At 41.2% G+C, this 11,896-nt stretch overlaps 1 protein-coding gene across 1 annotated transcript; it reads left to right on the top strand.

Annotated features, from left to right (window-relative positions):
- Positions 1-3,537: 3,537 nt before the first annotated feature.
- samtor (S-adenosylmethionine sensor upstream of mTORC1) lies at positions 3,538-11,685 on the top strand. The gene is made up of 5 exons (XM_008411160.3): positions 3,538-3,795; positions 7,245-7,386; positions 7,495-7,608; positions 8,476-8,590; positions 8,850-11,685. Exons 1-5 carry the CDS (start codon positions 3,636-3,638, stop codon positions 9,480-9,482), a joined length of 1,164 nt encoding a protein of 387 aa, XP_008409382.1. The 5' UTR covers positions 3,538-3,635; the 3' UTR covers positions 9,483-11,685.
- Positions 11,686-11,896: the final 211 nt, after the last annotated feature.

Raw genomic sequence — 11,896 nt, 5'->3', positions numbered from 1 at the left:
TTGGGCTGTGGAATAAAAACTATAATAATAAGAGGGTAACAAATTACATAAATGCTACCTATTTGTGTGGACCTTTTTAACCCTTTAACTGCCACAAGGACACCATCCATTGGATAACGTAAGCATTTTCAAGGTGACAGTAAATGTATATTGTAAAGGGTTAAAGAGGCAATCTCATCTCTCTTAAAGTTAACTACAACCAATTTGAGAAGTACAGCAGACTTGTGGAAGCAGGTGCCCCAATCAGATAAGACCAAATGTTTCTGGTAAATGTTAGAGGAGGTGGAAAAACAAAACTGTACAGTTATTCTGTCAAGAAAAAATAATTAAGCTTCTGTGGCTGTCGAGCCTGTCAAGGGAAACCTGCATCCTTGGTGTTTAACAGGGAAAGTGGCAACCAGACACTGAACTTGGTTAATTATTCATCACTGTGAACAAAGCAGTAGTGTCGGACTATACAGGTGTGTGTTGACACTATCTCAGGAAGGAAAAACGTCATCAGTGATCTTAAAAGGCCGGGTCCAAACAATGTGCAGTGCTTCCAGAAGACATTTCATCTTAAGGAAACTCATTCACAGGCAGAAAACAATCCGCCAGTCTTTACATTACTGGATGTTTCTAGCAAATACATCCCAAGATTAGACACTGTAACACTTGGAGAAATTACAAATAAAAGACCCCTGGGTAATTTTTGAGACTGTGGGCATCATAAGTTAGGTTTCCAATATTGCATTTGACTGAAAATGTAAAACTCAATGAAAGACATTTGGGGCAATGTTCTCTAGACAGATGAGCCCAAAGATGAGATATTCAAACATAATGCACAGTGGTGGAATCCAAGCACAGCATATCAGCACAAACATCTCATATCACCTGCTAAACAGGGCCGATGAGTTTAGACTTACCTCTTGTTTGGTGGTTTGACGTAGCCCTCAAATAAAAAGAGATGGAGACTTTTGTTAGCGGTGCAGGTGGAATACATATAGTCAGAGCATAGTGCTCTGAACCCTGCACCTGTTCTGGTAACTGCAATGTTAACAGCTCACTGAATGGCAGCATACCATTGACAGATGTCTGATCTGCTTACAACTGCTCCATTACTGTAGTGGTAATAAATAAAACACACTGTCCTCACACTGTAGACAAAACCTAGCAACAAAATACATTTTGCTATTTGACAAGAAGGGGCAACCCCCCCCCCCCACAACCCCCCACCCCTCCCCCAAATGTAACATACATACATAATACTTGATTGTAAGCAATATTTTTACACAAATTTCAGTCAAAGCAATAAAAAGGTTCTTAATTAATGATGCAAACCAACAAAATAAAATAACATAAGAACCAATTGGTCATCTTTACTCAACATACACAGTCAGAGCCACAGTAGGGGATCTCTACCATTTGGATTCAGAGCTCATACGCACAGCTAAATAAACAGCATTGCGGCCATCATGCGCTGAGAGTTATTTTGAGGGTGAGGAATAGTTTCAAACTGTCAGGGGGATTTTAAAAGAATTTATGACTGTTGACATTTTGTAACACAGCTAGAGTCGGCCTTCCTTTAAACCAAATCACATTTAAACGAGGAAGAAAGGGGAAAAGCGGTGTATTCTGTTCCAGAAAAAAAAAAAATCAATTTAAATCCAATTTTGTTCTCATTGTTAATGGTCATTTTCAGGAATGGTAATGAAAATGAATTCATAATGCAATGTACTTCACAAGATAAGTGAAGTACATTAGTACAATAGTCTCATAAAGACTATTGTACAAATTTCGAACTTCAAGTCATGTGTGTTTCCATATGGAGTGATACTCTCTCTCTACAGTCCTGTGGGTGAAACAATCCTCGGTTTGTTGTTACATCTTCAAGGATTCAACTTCATCAAGGTCCGAGTCTCCGAAGAGGATCTCTTTGGAAACCACTTCTGCTGGGATAATACATCACTTCCTGTTTCCATTTTACTTCCTGTTTGTCCTTCCAGTTACTCACCTTCCCGTTTGAAGAAACTACCAATCTTACACATTCTAATATTTATTACTTAAACTTGTTTGACCTTTTGTTTTGTATTAGTTCTGGGTATGATCAGTACTTTTTTTTTTTTTACAATTATACATTAAAGTGAGGTGTGCTGTGGTGGCGTGGGGTTAAGCCCAACCCACATTTGGAGGCCCCAGTTCTCGACGCGGCCGTCGCAGGCTCAATTCCCAGCCTGGTGACCCTCGCCGCATGCCCTCCCCCTCCCCCATTACCTGTCAACCAACCATCAAATAAAGGCCACTATAGCCAAAAAACCTTATTTTTTTTAATTCTACATTGAAGTAAAATAACTTCCTGTTGTTTTTCTAACTCATTCTCTGGCTCTTATTGTCATTCACAGAGCCTTAGACAAGTTTTCATTCCAACCCAAACTTTTTCACACTTAAAACCACAAACCTCCATGTATTGCTTTATTTTCTGGGGGGTGGGGGGGCTTATGTGATAGACCAACACAAATGGTCTATCACATGATTTAAAACATGATCCACAAATTAAAATCTGGAAAGCTAGAACTTGGATCAGACCATCTTTCACAGCAGTAGTTTTGCTTTTGTTTTTGTCGCTTTTGCAAAACTGTGCAAATCTGCAGATTCATCTGTGAAATATCTCAAGCTCAGTCATACTGGATGGTGAACATCTGTGAAAATAAAATAATTATATTGTAACCCTGGCTACATTTTTAGGATTGTTGTCCTGCTAAAGGGGAACCTCCACCAAAAATATTTTGCTGTCTCTAACGAGCTTTTTGTTAATCTAACCTTGCTTTAAAGTTCTATACTTGATCTCTCTGCTGTGTTCCAATATTCTTCTTGTTTGTTTTCTAATATTATCTAACAAACATTTGAGGCCTTCATAAGTCAGATGGATTTATAATGAGGTGACTCAATGGTTTTACCGATTTGTCTTGGAAGATAATATGAAAACCCTGTATTAAATATTATTTGACCATAATTATGTGCTAGTTTGTGTTGCTCCATCACAAAAACCCCCCAATAAAATGCATTAAAGTTTGTGGTTGCACCATGAAAGAAACTGTATCCCTGGGAAAAGTCCATTAAGTCCAGTTTGTCAGTAACTGGACTGCGAAAGGTCATCTGACCGCCTGTGGTTGTGTTGAGCACTTGTCTGGACTTGTTTTGCAGCAATTTTTTTCCAAGTAGGTTTATTACCCTGTGATTCATTGACTTACCTAAGTGAATCAAGAAAAACACACATTTTACAAAAAGTTTTAATTTGTGGTAGAATTTTTTTTATTCACATTTAAATCCCTATAAACCAGAAACGTTTGCAAAAATAGGAATTAAAATGTGCTATTCCATAAATATTTTACGTTGTTTTGATGACCTTGTGCCTTTCTTTGTGGAAACAATGAAATTTACTGCCGTACTTAAATGCCTCACGACATACCGTCAGACCGCAGCACGAATCTAGAGCTCTGTGATTGGACGACAAGCTGTCATTTCTGAGCTGCATCAGTCAAAGTCAACCAATCCGCTCTCGCGTTATTGGTTGCTTGGCTGCTTCGCCGGGTCAGGTTGCAAGTCTTGTTAAGGGGAAAAGCGTCTTTCCGAGGCAGTGTCGGAGGAGCCGAGCTATGAACCCTGGGGACAAGGTCGAGACGGGGGAGACGGAGAACCTCCAGGGGAGGCTCTGTGTGCCCATTCCGAGAGAAGCGCCTTGTAAGCAGGTGCAGGAGAAGTTGTCTGGGGTGGTTAAAAACGTCCACAGGAAACTGCGCAGGAAATACAGAGAGGGTAAGAGGGCTGTCTGGCTCTGCCTGTAGCCGCTAACACAGAAGGGGAGCTATTAAGTTAATATAAAATCCCAAATTATCTTACATTTGAGCGAGTAAACATGTTTTAGTGCTGTTGTTGAATTTGCTAGCTGGTTGGGGGTTAAACTTGCAGCCGAGACGCATCCAGCTGGTTGCTCTACACAAGCAGGGCCGTTTTAAATCCCTTACATGTTGAATAGAAAAACATGTTGTTGTTTTCGTCACTATCTGTCTCAGTATAAGTACGTCATTTACTGGTGCAAACCCAGTCCATATAAATCTTAATGGATTACTCATGAAAATCATTAAAGGAGCCAAGATGAATGGCTGCTAGCGCCAATAAAAGATAACCGTGTAGACGGAGTAAACATTGGTGTAATTATTACAGCGCACTTTTATTTGTTTATAAAGTTTCCCATCTATCGGAGCCTGATTAGCGCAGTTGTCTCATTAAGTCTCCCCACAGATCAAGCTATGCACGGGGAGCCGGATTGCCAGATTGTGCATGAACCCATCTAGACGCTTGTTGTTTCCAAGAGTCCTAAATCTTGTCATTTCATTTTAAGCACAAGGTTTGCCAAGAAGTTGTTGTTGCTTGCAAATAATATTATTATTGCAGTCAAATATACAATTCCTGCTTCAGTGAAATTCGACTACCGAAGGTAAATTAGCTTGCATGCAAAAATCCTGCAACTCGCCCCTAATTTGCCTCGTCAGTCACAATGTTGATTAGCAGTTGTGGGCTAATAAAACTTTCACTTAATCTCACTTAAGAATTTAAAACGAACAAATAAAAACATTTATAAATTGTTTTCCTACTTGCTGCAATTTCTACAGGTTAAATTATACCTTGTGACAGACCAGCAAGTGGAAGAAAAATTATGGTTTTAATGTCTTTTTTTTTTCTAAATAAAATTCAGCAAAGTGTGGCGTACCTTTGTATTCTCTGATACTAAATTGGATTCAGATCTTTACTTTGAGTGAGCCATTCTAAAACGCGATGTAAACCCTTGAGTTGTACCTCTAGCGTTAAACCCCCAGTCTCAAGTTTATGACCAATGTTCCCCATCTCTTTTAACGGGGAAAAAATTTGCTTGGCTGGCAAACAAAATATAATCAATCAGAGTTGGCAACCAGACAATGCAGAACATGCAGCGTCATGACTGCCTGAAGGCAACAATTAGTCACAGGCTTTGTTTCAAGTGTCATACATTTACATTCAGTACCATATTTGATCAAGCCGATATACAGTTTTGCTGTATGCTGTTTTGAACAGAAAGTGCATAAGAGCGTGCAAAAAAACCCCAAACAGGTTTGCATTTTATTTTCATCAGCAGCTGCCCGCCTTCTTAGCAAACCCTCTGTTGCAAAAAAATGGGAAGTTTGGAAAAACCCTCCTCCAACCCATCAGCACTGACTAATGCCTTCTGCCTGCCCGACAGCTCAACAACATCTTCTCGAATAATTTCAGTTTTTAAGTCCTCCCATTTTCAAACTTTCTCTTTCAGCCACCTACATCGCACTCTGCGCCGCCGCTGCTTCTCCAGCTCTTGCTTTATCTCTCCGGGGGAATGCGTCGTCCTTCCAGGAACATGTTGTGTGGGCGAGAAGCAGAAAAGAAATCAAAATGGCAGATGGAAAATCTTTACCTCGCGAAGATGATTAAAAGACTTGCAGTCATTTCACAACTGTAGACAAACAGCAGCAGCTTGCAGCAACATCCAGGATTTACTGTCAGTTTCCTGATTTTAAGAGCAGCAAGCATCACAAATTAGATGATCTCCAGCTACACTGGTTGTTTTTTTTGTTTTTTTGGCGTTTAAATCGAAAACATGTGTGTCCTCCTCACTACTCCCAAATCTCAAAGCAGAAAGAAAACAATGTGTTGGGGAAATTAGTTAGCAGGCAAACTTGGAGCAGAAATCTGTTTGCACCAGATGTCTGGTAAACAATGCAAAAAGTTTAGAGTTGTATATATATTTACATTTTTTGCACTAGCTTAAAACATAATCCTAAATGTTTCCTGAGGATTTTAGTTTGGCTTCATGTTTTGTTTTGGAGACTTGAATAGCTTAAAAAATTGACCCTGCTAACAGATCTCATGATTGGTTAATAAGTAAAGCATGATCCAGAAGGCTTGGCATCGACTCGCAGCAGTCATGCTTTCAGAGCGCTTCTGTTTACAACCGCTCGTCTTGTTGTCCTGCTTCTCCTCCAAATCAGATGTATCCCTCCCTCTCAGCCCCCCGGTCATGGGATTTCTCCCCTCGTCGGCTCGGATGCCACGAGCTCCTGGCGTCCGCTAAGGTCTCCTGATGGAACGTTCTGCAGACTTGTTTTTTGTTTATATTTTAATCTTAGACAAACAACTTCTGTGGTTTAATCAGCTAAAAAAAATTTTTTCGAAAAAATAATCAAGTTCTGAAAGTGGATAAGCAAAAAAAAAAAAGAGTAGTAAGCTGTGAATGGTTGCTCTTGGTCAGGGTGTCAGCGCATCCTTAAAATGTCTTAAATTCATTTAAAAAATGTCAACTGGCCTTATATGCATGAATAACAAGTCTCAAATTTTGACTACCAAATCTTGTATATTCTATGTTGGGGTTTTTTTCTAGTGAAACTTTTCTATCAGGCAAAAGTTTAAGTCGCACTAAGACGTTGCATTTCTTGACTCGAGACAATTGAGGCTACAGCTAGCTAGCTGCTAATATACCCTTGCTTGCTTGATATCTAGGTAGCTAGCTTTTTTACCTCCATCATTATACAAATTTATCACCGGTTGACTGGACAAAGTTTGTCTTCCTCACTGGCTCACTTTTGTTGCCAACCCATACAATGTTTTAATCCATTCTGTGCAAAAAAAAAAAAAAAAAGGAAAAAATCTTGTTGCTTTGGGGGGTTAAGGCTGTAGAAATCCATATGCAGTGTGAGAAGCACAAAGCTGCCAAGAGCCACAAACTGACCCCAGAAATTTTACAGTTTTGCTCCCCAGCATGTGGTGCGACGCAAACTCTATAAAGTTTTTTATTTTAAATACGATGGTGAAGCACTGGTGAGGAAATTTATCACAACAAAGTTGTTACTATGAAGATAAATACAGCTGAAAATGAGGAGAGCAGGGGAAAGGAGTAGAGGCTAGAGAGCCACAGATGAAGACAAATAAGGAAAAAAAGATTAAAATCAGCATTAATCAATGTCTTCAACTTAAATGAATAATGTCATAGGAGTTTTAGTTAATCTCAGAAGTATGCAGTCTTGATTTGTACATTTCTGCCGTGATATCAATCTTAATGTTACTCAGATGGCTCTTAAATCTGAGTCAGTGAAACCTGCTGAAACCCTGTTTTTGTCCGAGCAGTAAAAGATGTTTGGCGACTTCAGCTCCTTTTGAAAGCCTGAGTTGATCTTTGGCCGTCTTTTCCCTCGTTTCAGTGGGCGACTTTGACAAGATCTGGCGCGAGCACTGCGAGGACGAGCAGACGCTCAGCGAGTACGCCGTCGCCATGAAGAATCTCGCAGACAACCACTGGACCAAAAAGTGCGAAGGAGAGGGCCGAATCGAGTGGTGTCGCAGGTGCGACTGAGCGAGCGTTTTAGTTTGAAACCAGCTGAAACCACAAACTGCTTGTTTGTCACACACACACAAGGTTCTGATTAGCTGGTTTTGATTTCACTTCCTCAGTGTCTGTCAAGAATACTTCTTGGACGGCGGAATGAAGCGGATGTTAGAAAAGGATGAGAAGAGTGCTGCACATGCCTTCGGTCTGAGTGGCCAAGCACACAGCACCATCCCCAGGTGGGTTCAAGTAAAAAAAAAAAAAAAACAAGTTTGTCTACTTGAGCAGCTAGTAATTATCTAACCTTGTGAAGGAGATGATTAGGTGACATACTACTGGAAAAAGATGGCAATTCACTGACAGCAAGGGAGTCAAAATAAAAAATAATGTCTTTAAGAGTTTTTTCCCACATCTGACAATCTGTTAGACTCGACTGGTTTGGAGACCAAAGTCGCAGCATTTGTTATGTTCTGTTGGTGTGCCTCGTTTCACACTGTTTTGTGTCAAATAAATAAAAGAAACTTTTAAAAAGCTGCCTCCCCGCCCCTCACCTGTGGTGGCACTGCAGCAGAACTACTGAGGGAAACGAGATGAAAACTTTTGAAGAAGAAACTGGGGGCAAATTCCTTCTAAACAAAAGGTAAGAAATGGAGCGATATTAGATTTTAGCGGCTGTAGGATTTCTCTTTTGTCTTTGGTAAAACACGGAGCCATGTCTGCCACCCCTGGTAGATTCTCGGGTTTGTTGTATTTACCCAGAATGCCATGCGTTATAGTCCACTTCCTGCTTTTGAAGCGTGGCTCTGGTCCACTTGCCATTCACATAAGCCACGATTCAATGAAACCGAACGGAGACTTGAGTTCTTAGATGGACCAGAGTTTGTTTTTTAGTCCGCGTCAAAATTCGATTGCACATTCACCCCTCAGCAAACGAACCAGACTTTCTGGACACACACAGAGTTTATGTAAAGCGGACTGAACAGGACTGGTGTGAATGCACCCTCCACTTTGGATTCAAACTAAAGGTTGGATATTTTAAGCCATTGATTTCTCAGGTTTAATGAAACATTTTCCTGCTTCTTGCATCTTTGTTTTTTCTTCCATAGTTCAATATCTCAGCTGGGAAAGATTCGTCTTCTGGACGTCGGAAGCTGCTTCAACCCTTTCCTGAAGTTTGATGACTTTCTGACTGTCGGTATCGACATAGTGCCAGCAGTTGAGGTATTTGTTTTTGATTTCTGATCACCAAAAGTAGATTGATGTGTTGCATGAGGCTTTCCCGCTCATATTACGAAGCAGAAATGGCAGAAATGACTCATGTAGAGGAGTTACCATCCCTGTGGTTGGCTGGTTTTAAGGTTCAGATTCACCAGAAAGCAAAGCATCAAAGACTTTCCATTCTGCACCTGCAGCTTCCAGTATGATTAAGCGACTGCCGATTTCATCAGAACAACTTCTCTGATTTACGTCTCGTTTTCAGAGCGTGTACAAATGCGACTTCCTCAACCTGCAGCTCCAGCAGCCCCTCCAGCTGGCAGGCGACGCCGTCGACGCCTTCCTGCGCCACCTCCGCAGCCCCATCGACGCGCTGCCGGCGCAGCTGTTCCACGTGGTCGTCTTCTCGCTGCTCCTCTCCTACTTCCCCTCGCCGTACCAGCGCTGGATCTGCTGCAAGAAGGCCCACGAACTGCTGGAGCTGCATGGCCTGCTGCTCATCATCACGCCCGACTCGTCCCACCAGAACCGCCACACCCTCATGATGCGCAGCTGGCGGGTGGCGGTGGAGTCGCTGGGCTTCAAGCGCTACAAGTACGTCAAGTACTCCCACATGCACCTCATCGCCTTCCGGAAGGTGTCCCTGGCCACCACCAGCGACCTGGTGTCCCGCAACTACCCGGAGATGCTCTACATCCCGCAGGACTTCAACTCCAATGAGGAGGAGGAGGAGTGTGGCGCCGCGCTGCCGCCGCGCTCCGACTTCGAGGATGACCAGCTGGCTTGGGGCTTCGCTGAGCTGCCGGACGGGCCGTACGACTCCGACTCCGGCGAGAGCCAGAGCAGCTCGGTTCCGGGATTTCACGAGTTTGAGGATCCCATCTTACTTCAGAGTTAGGCAGAAACAGCACTACCCCCCTCCCCCCGCTGACCCTCCCGATTCCACCACCGGTCTTTCTCTGCCTGTCTTCTTCCCTTCGGCTACGGCGCTGCCAAATCTAAACCTGCTGCATTCTCCTCCCATTTCCCCAACCCTTCTACTGAAACATAATGCAGTTTGCACAGTGGGAAAGAGAGTTTACAGATTATTTTCACATATCCACACAAACACACACACACAGACACTAAGATGAATATATTTTCATTAAAAAAAAAACAACAAAAGCTTTTATAAGAGTTTGAATGCCCTGAAGATAGCCCAACTCCTTTCCCCTTGTTTTTAACGTCCATCTCTACCAATCAACTCTCAGCAATTACAATTCAGCCCGTTTACATTCTGCACTCTGTCTCTATTTCAATAAGCTAGTGTTGCAGGCTGCTTGTATTAAAGCCAAAAGAAACCAGCAACTCCAGTAGTCTGACAGAAGCTTGATTTTTTTGCACTGAAGAGACTGGGAAGGAACGCTTGCTTCTGTCAGTCATGCAGCTAAACCGTTGGTTCTCCCAACCTAAAAGAAAAAAAAAAAAAGCCCAGATCTTGACTAAACATCTGTGTTGTCCGGTGTAAAGTGTGGTGACACCATTTTTAATCCAAGATCTTCTGAATAATTTCTGTGTCTTCTAATTGTAGCATTTCAGACACTTTGTGTCACTTTCCTTGGCTCAATATGTGACCATTTACTTGTTGTCAAACAAGGTACGACTTCTAGGTATTGCACTCGCCGCCTATTATCTTCGTGTCGGAAAGTTAACTCCTTTCCTTTAATTTGCTGGAAATAAAAAGATATTCCAGCATCGCACATCTGTGATTTTAATCCAATTTATCTGGAACATCAATGTGAAAAGGGTTACTTAAATTATCCAAACCCGAACTCCTCGTTTTCTGACGTTGAGTCAAGAGATTTGCACATATGGGAACAAAATCGTTAGTACCCTTACTAAGATTTGTGTAAAAAAAAAAAATAAATAAATAAATAAAAAAAACGCCTTAAAAGTGGCATAATCTCGCACTGAAAACCAACCTTTTATTAGTGTTCATCTGTTTAGTGGTAAAGAAAATTCCACATTAAGAAAAAGAAATCTTAAAAGTTCTGCAAGCCATACAATTTCAGCCTGGGCTCTAACTTGACCAGGTTAATTTGACTCTCTATCCTTCTTAAAGATCCAATGATGCACCATTTTCCTTTTTCTGGTATTTTTTTTTCAAATCTCTTGGTATTTTCAATAAAACCCTTGATGCCATACACTTTTTTTTTTTTTAACAAGGTTACCCGGTTTACAACATCACAAATCCTTCATTGTACCATACAGTGAGCATCCTTTGTTTTACATTGATCCCTTTGGAGTGTTGTCGCTCACACTCTTCCAATTAAAGTACCAGAAGACTTTAGCAAATGCCGCATGTTGACGTTCATGCTAGGCCCAAAAAAGTGCCAGTATTTTTTTGGAGTTCTCAAACAGGGACGTTGATGTTTTTGTTGAGGTTTACTCAAAGTAAAGGTTGGATTCTTTCGGTTTTCAGTCCGACATTATGCCAGTGATGGGAGAGTCGTCTTTACTGTGGTGCCAACAAATCTGTTGGCACACAGGGGGGATTTAGTTAAAGACACTACCAGGTGAAATGCTAGCATGTGTTCCCTCTGGCCACTGGATGGGTCCAATTCTTAGTGTGTTCGGGATTTGTGAGTGAATGAGGATGCTGTGACTGGTACTTTTAGGATTCATCCCAAAAGGTGCTGAAATGTAACCATTTTCCTCAGGAGGAGCGTTTCCTAAGCAACAACAGGCCCAGACAACACAACCATTAAGCTTAAGGTGCCTTGGGCCGATTGTGATGATTCTTTGGCCAAACTGCACACACACAACAATTTTAGTTTTTTCTTTTTCTAATCATTTTAAGGAAACAGAAAAAAAAAGTTTTTGGTGCAGTCCAATGTTCTCATCTCTGTATTATTATTTTTTTTCAATATTCTTCTGAACGGAAAAACCATATTGACTTCACATATTCAGAGTACTTTGAAGTGTGTTTGTGAAGTGTCTTCCAGTGTTTTCTTTTCGCCTATCTGCATGGTTCATTGTCATTATCAACACTTTCAACAATACAGAACAATGTGTGCTTAGAGGATGGTTGTATCACTGTTTTATAAATGACTGAAAAACAATTAAGTGTATGTGTGTTTACTTGGAAATATTCAAAACTTTCTGCACAATTTATGCCTCTGATGTTTGTTAGAAAACATTTAGTGAACAAATAAGCATCAGGAAAACAGAGGTATACATCAGATAGTTTAGTGGATAAGGTTAGCTTTTAAAAAGACTGGAAAGCTCATGAAAATATTAGAATGACCCAGTCTGGAGTCAAAGACCTGCCAT

The sequence above is a fragment of the Poecilia reticulata genome, chromosome 6 (genome assembly GCF_904066995.2).
Source record: "Poecilia reticulata chromosome 6, P_reticulata-male-v2, whole genome shotgun sequence".
NCBI lineage: Eukaryota > Metazoa > Chordata > Actinopteri > Cyprinodontiformes > Poeciliidae > Poecilia > Poecilia reticulata.
The sequence above is the reverse complement of the archived record's forward strand: the minus strand, read 5'-3'. Positions and strand labels throughout refer to the sequence as shown.

Coding starts and splice junctions, on each gene's coding strand:
- samtor (XM_008411160.3), top strand. CDS start 3,636: ATGAACCCTGGGGACAAGGTCGAGACGGGGGAGACGGAGAACCTCCAG. Junction 3,796..7,244: donor GCGCAGGAAATACAGAGAGG/GTAAGAGGGCTG, acceptor CCCTCGTTTCAG/TGGGCGACTTTGACAAGATC. Junction 7,609..8,475: donor GCACACAGCACCATCCCCAG/GTGGGTTCAAGT, acceptor TTTCTTCCATAG/TTCAATATCTCAGCTGGGAA.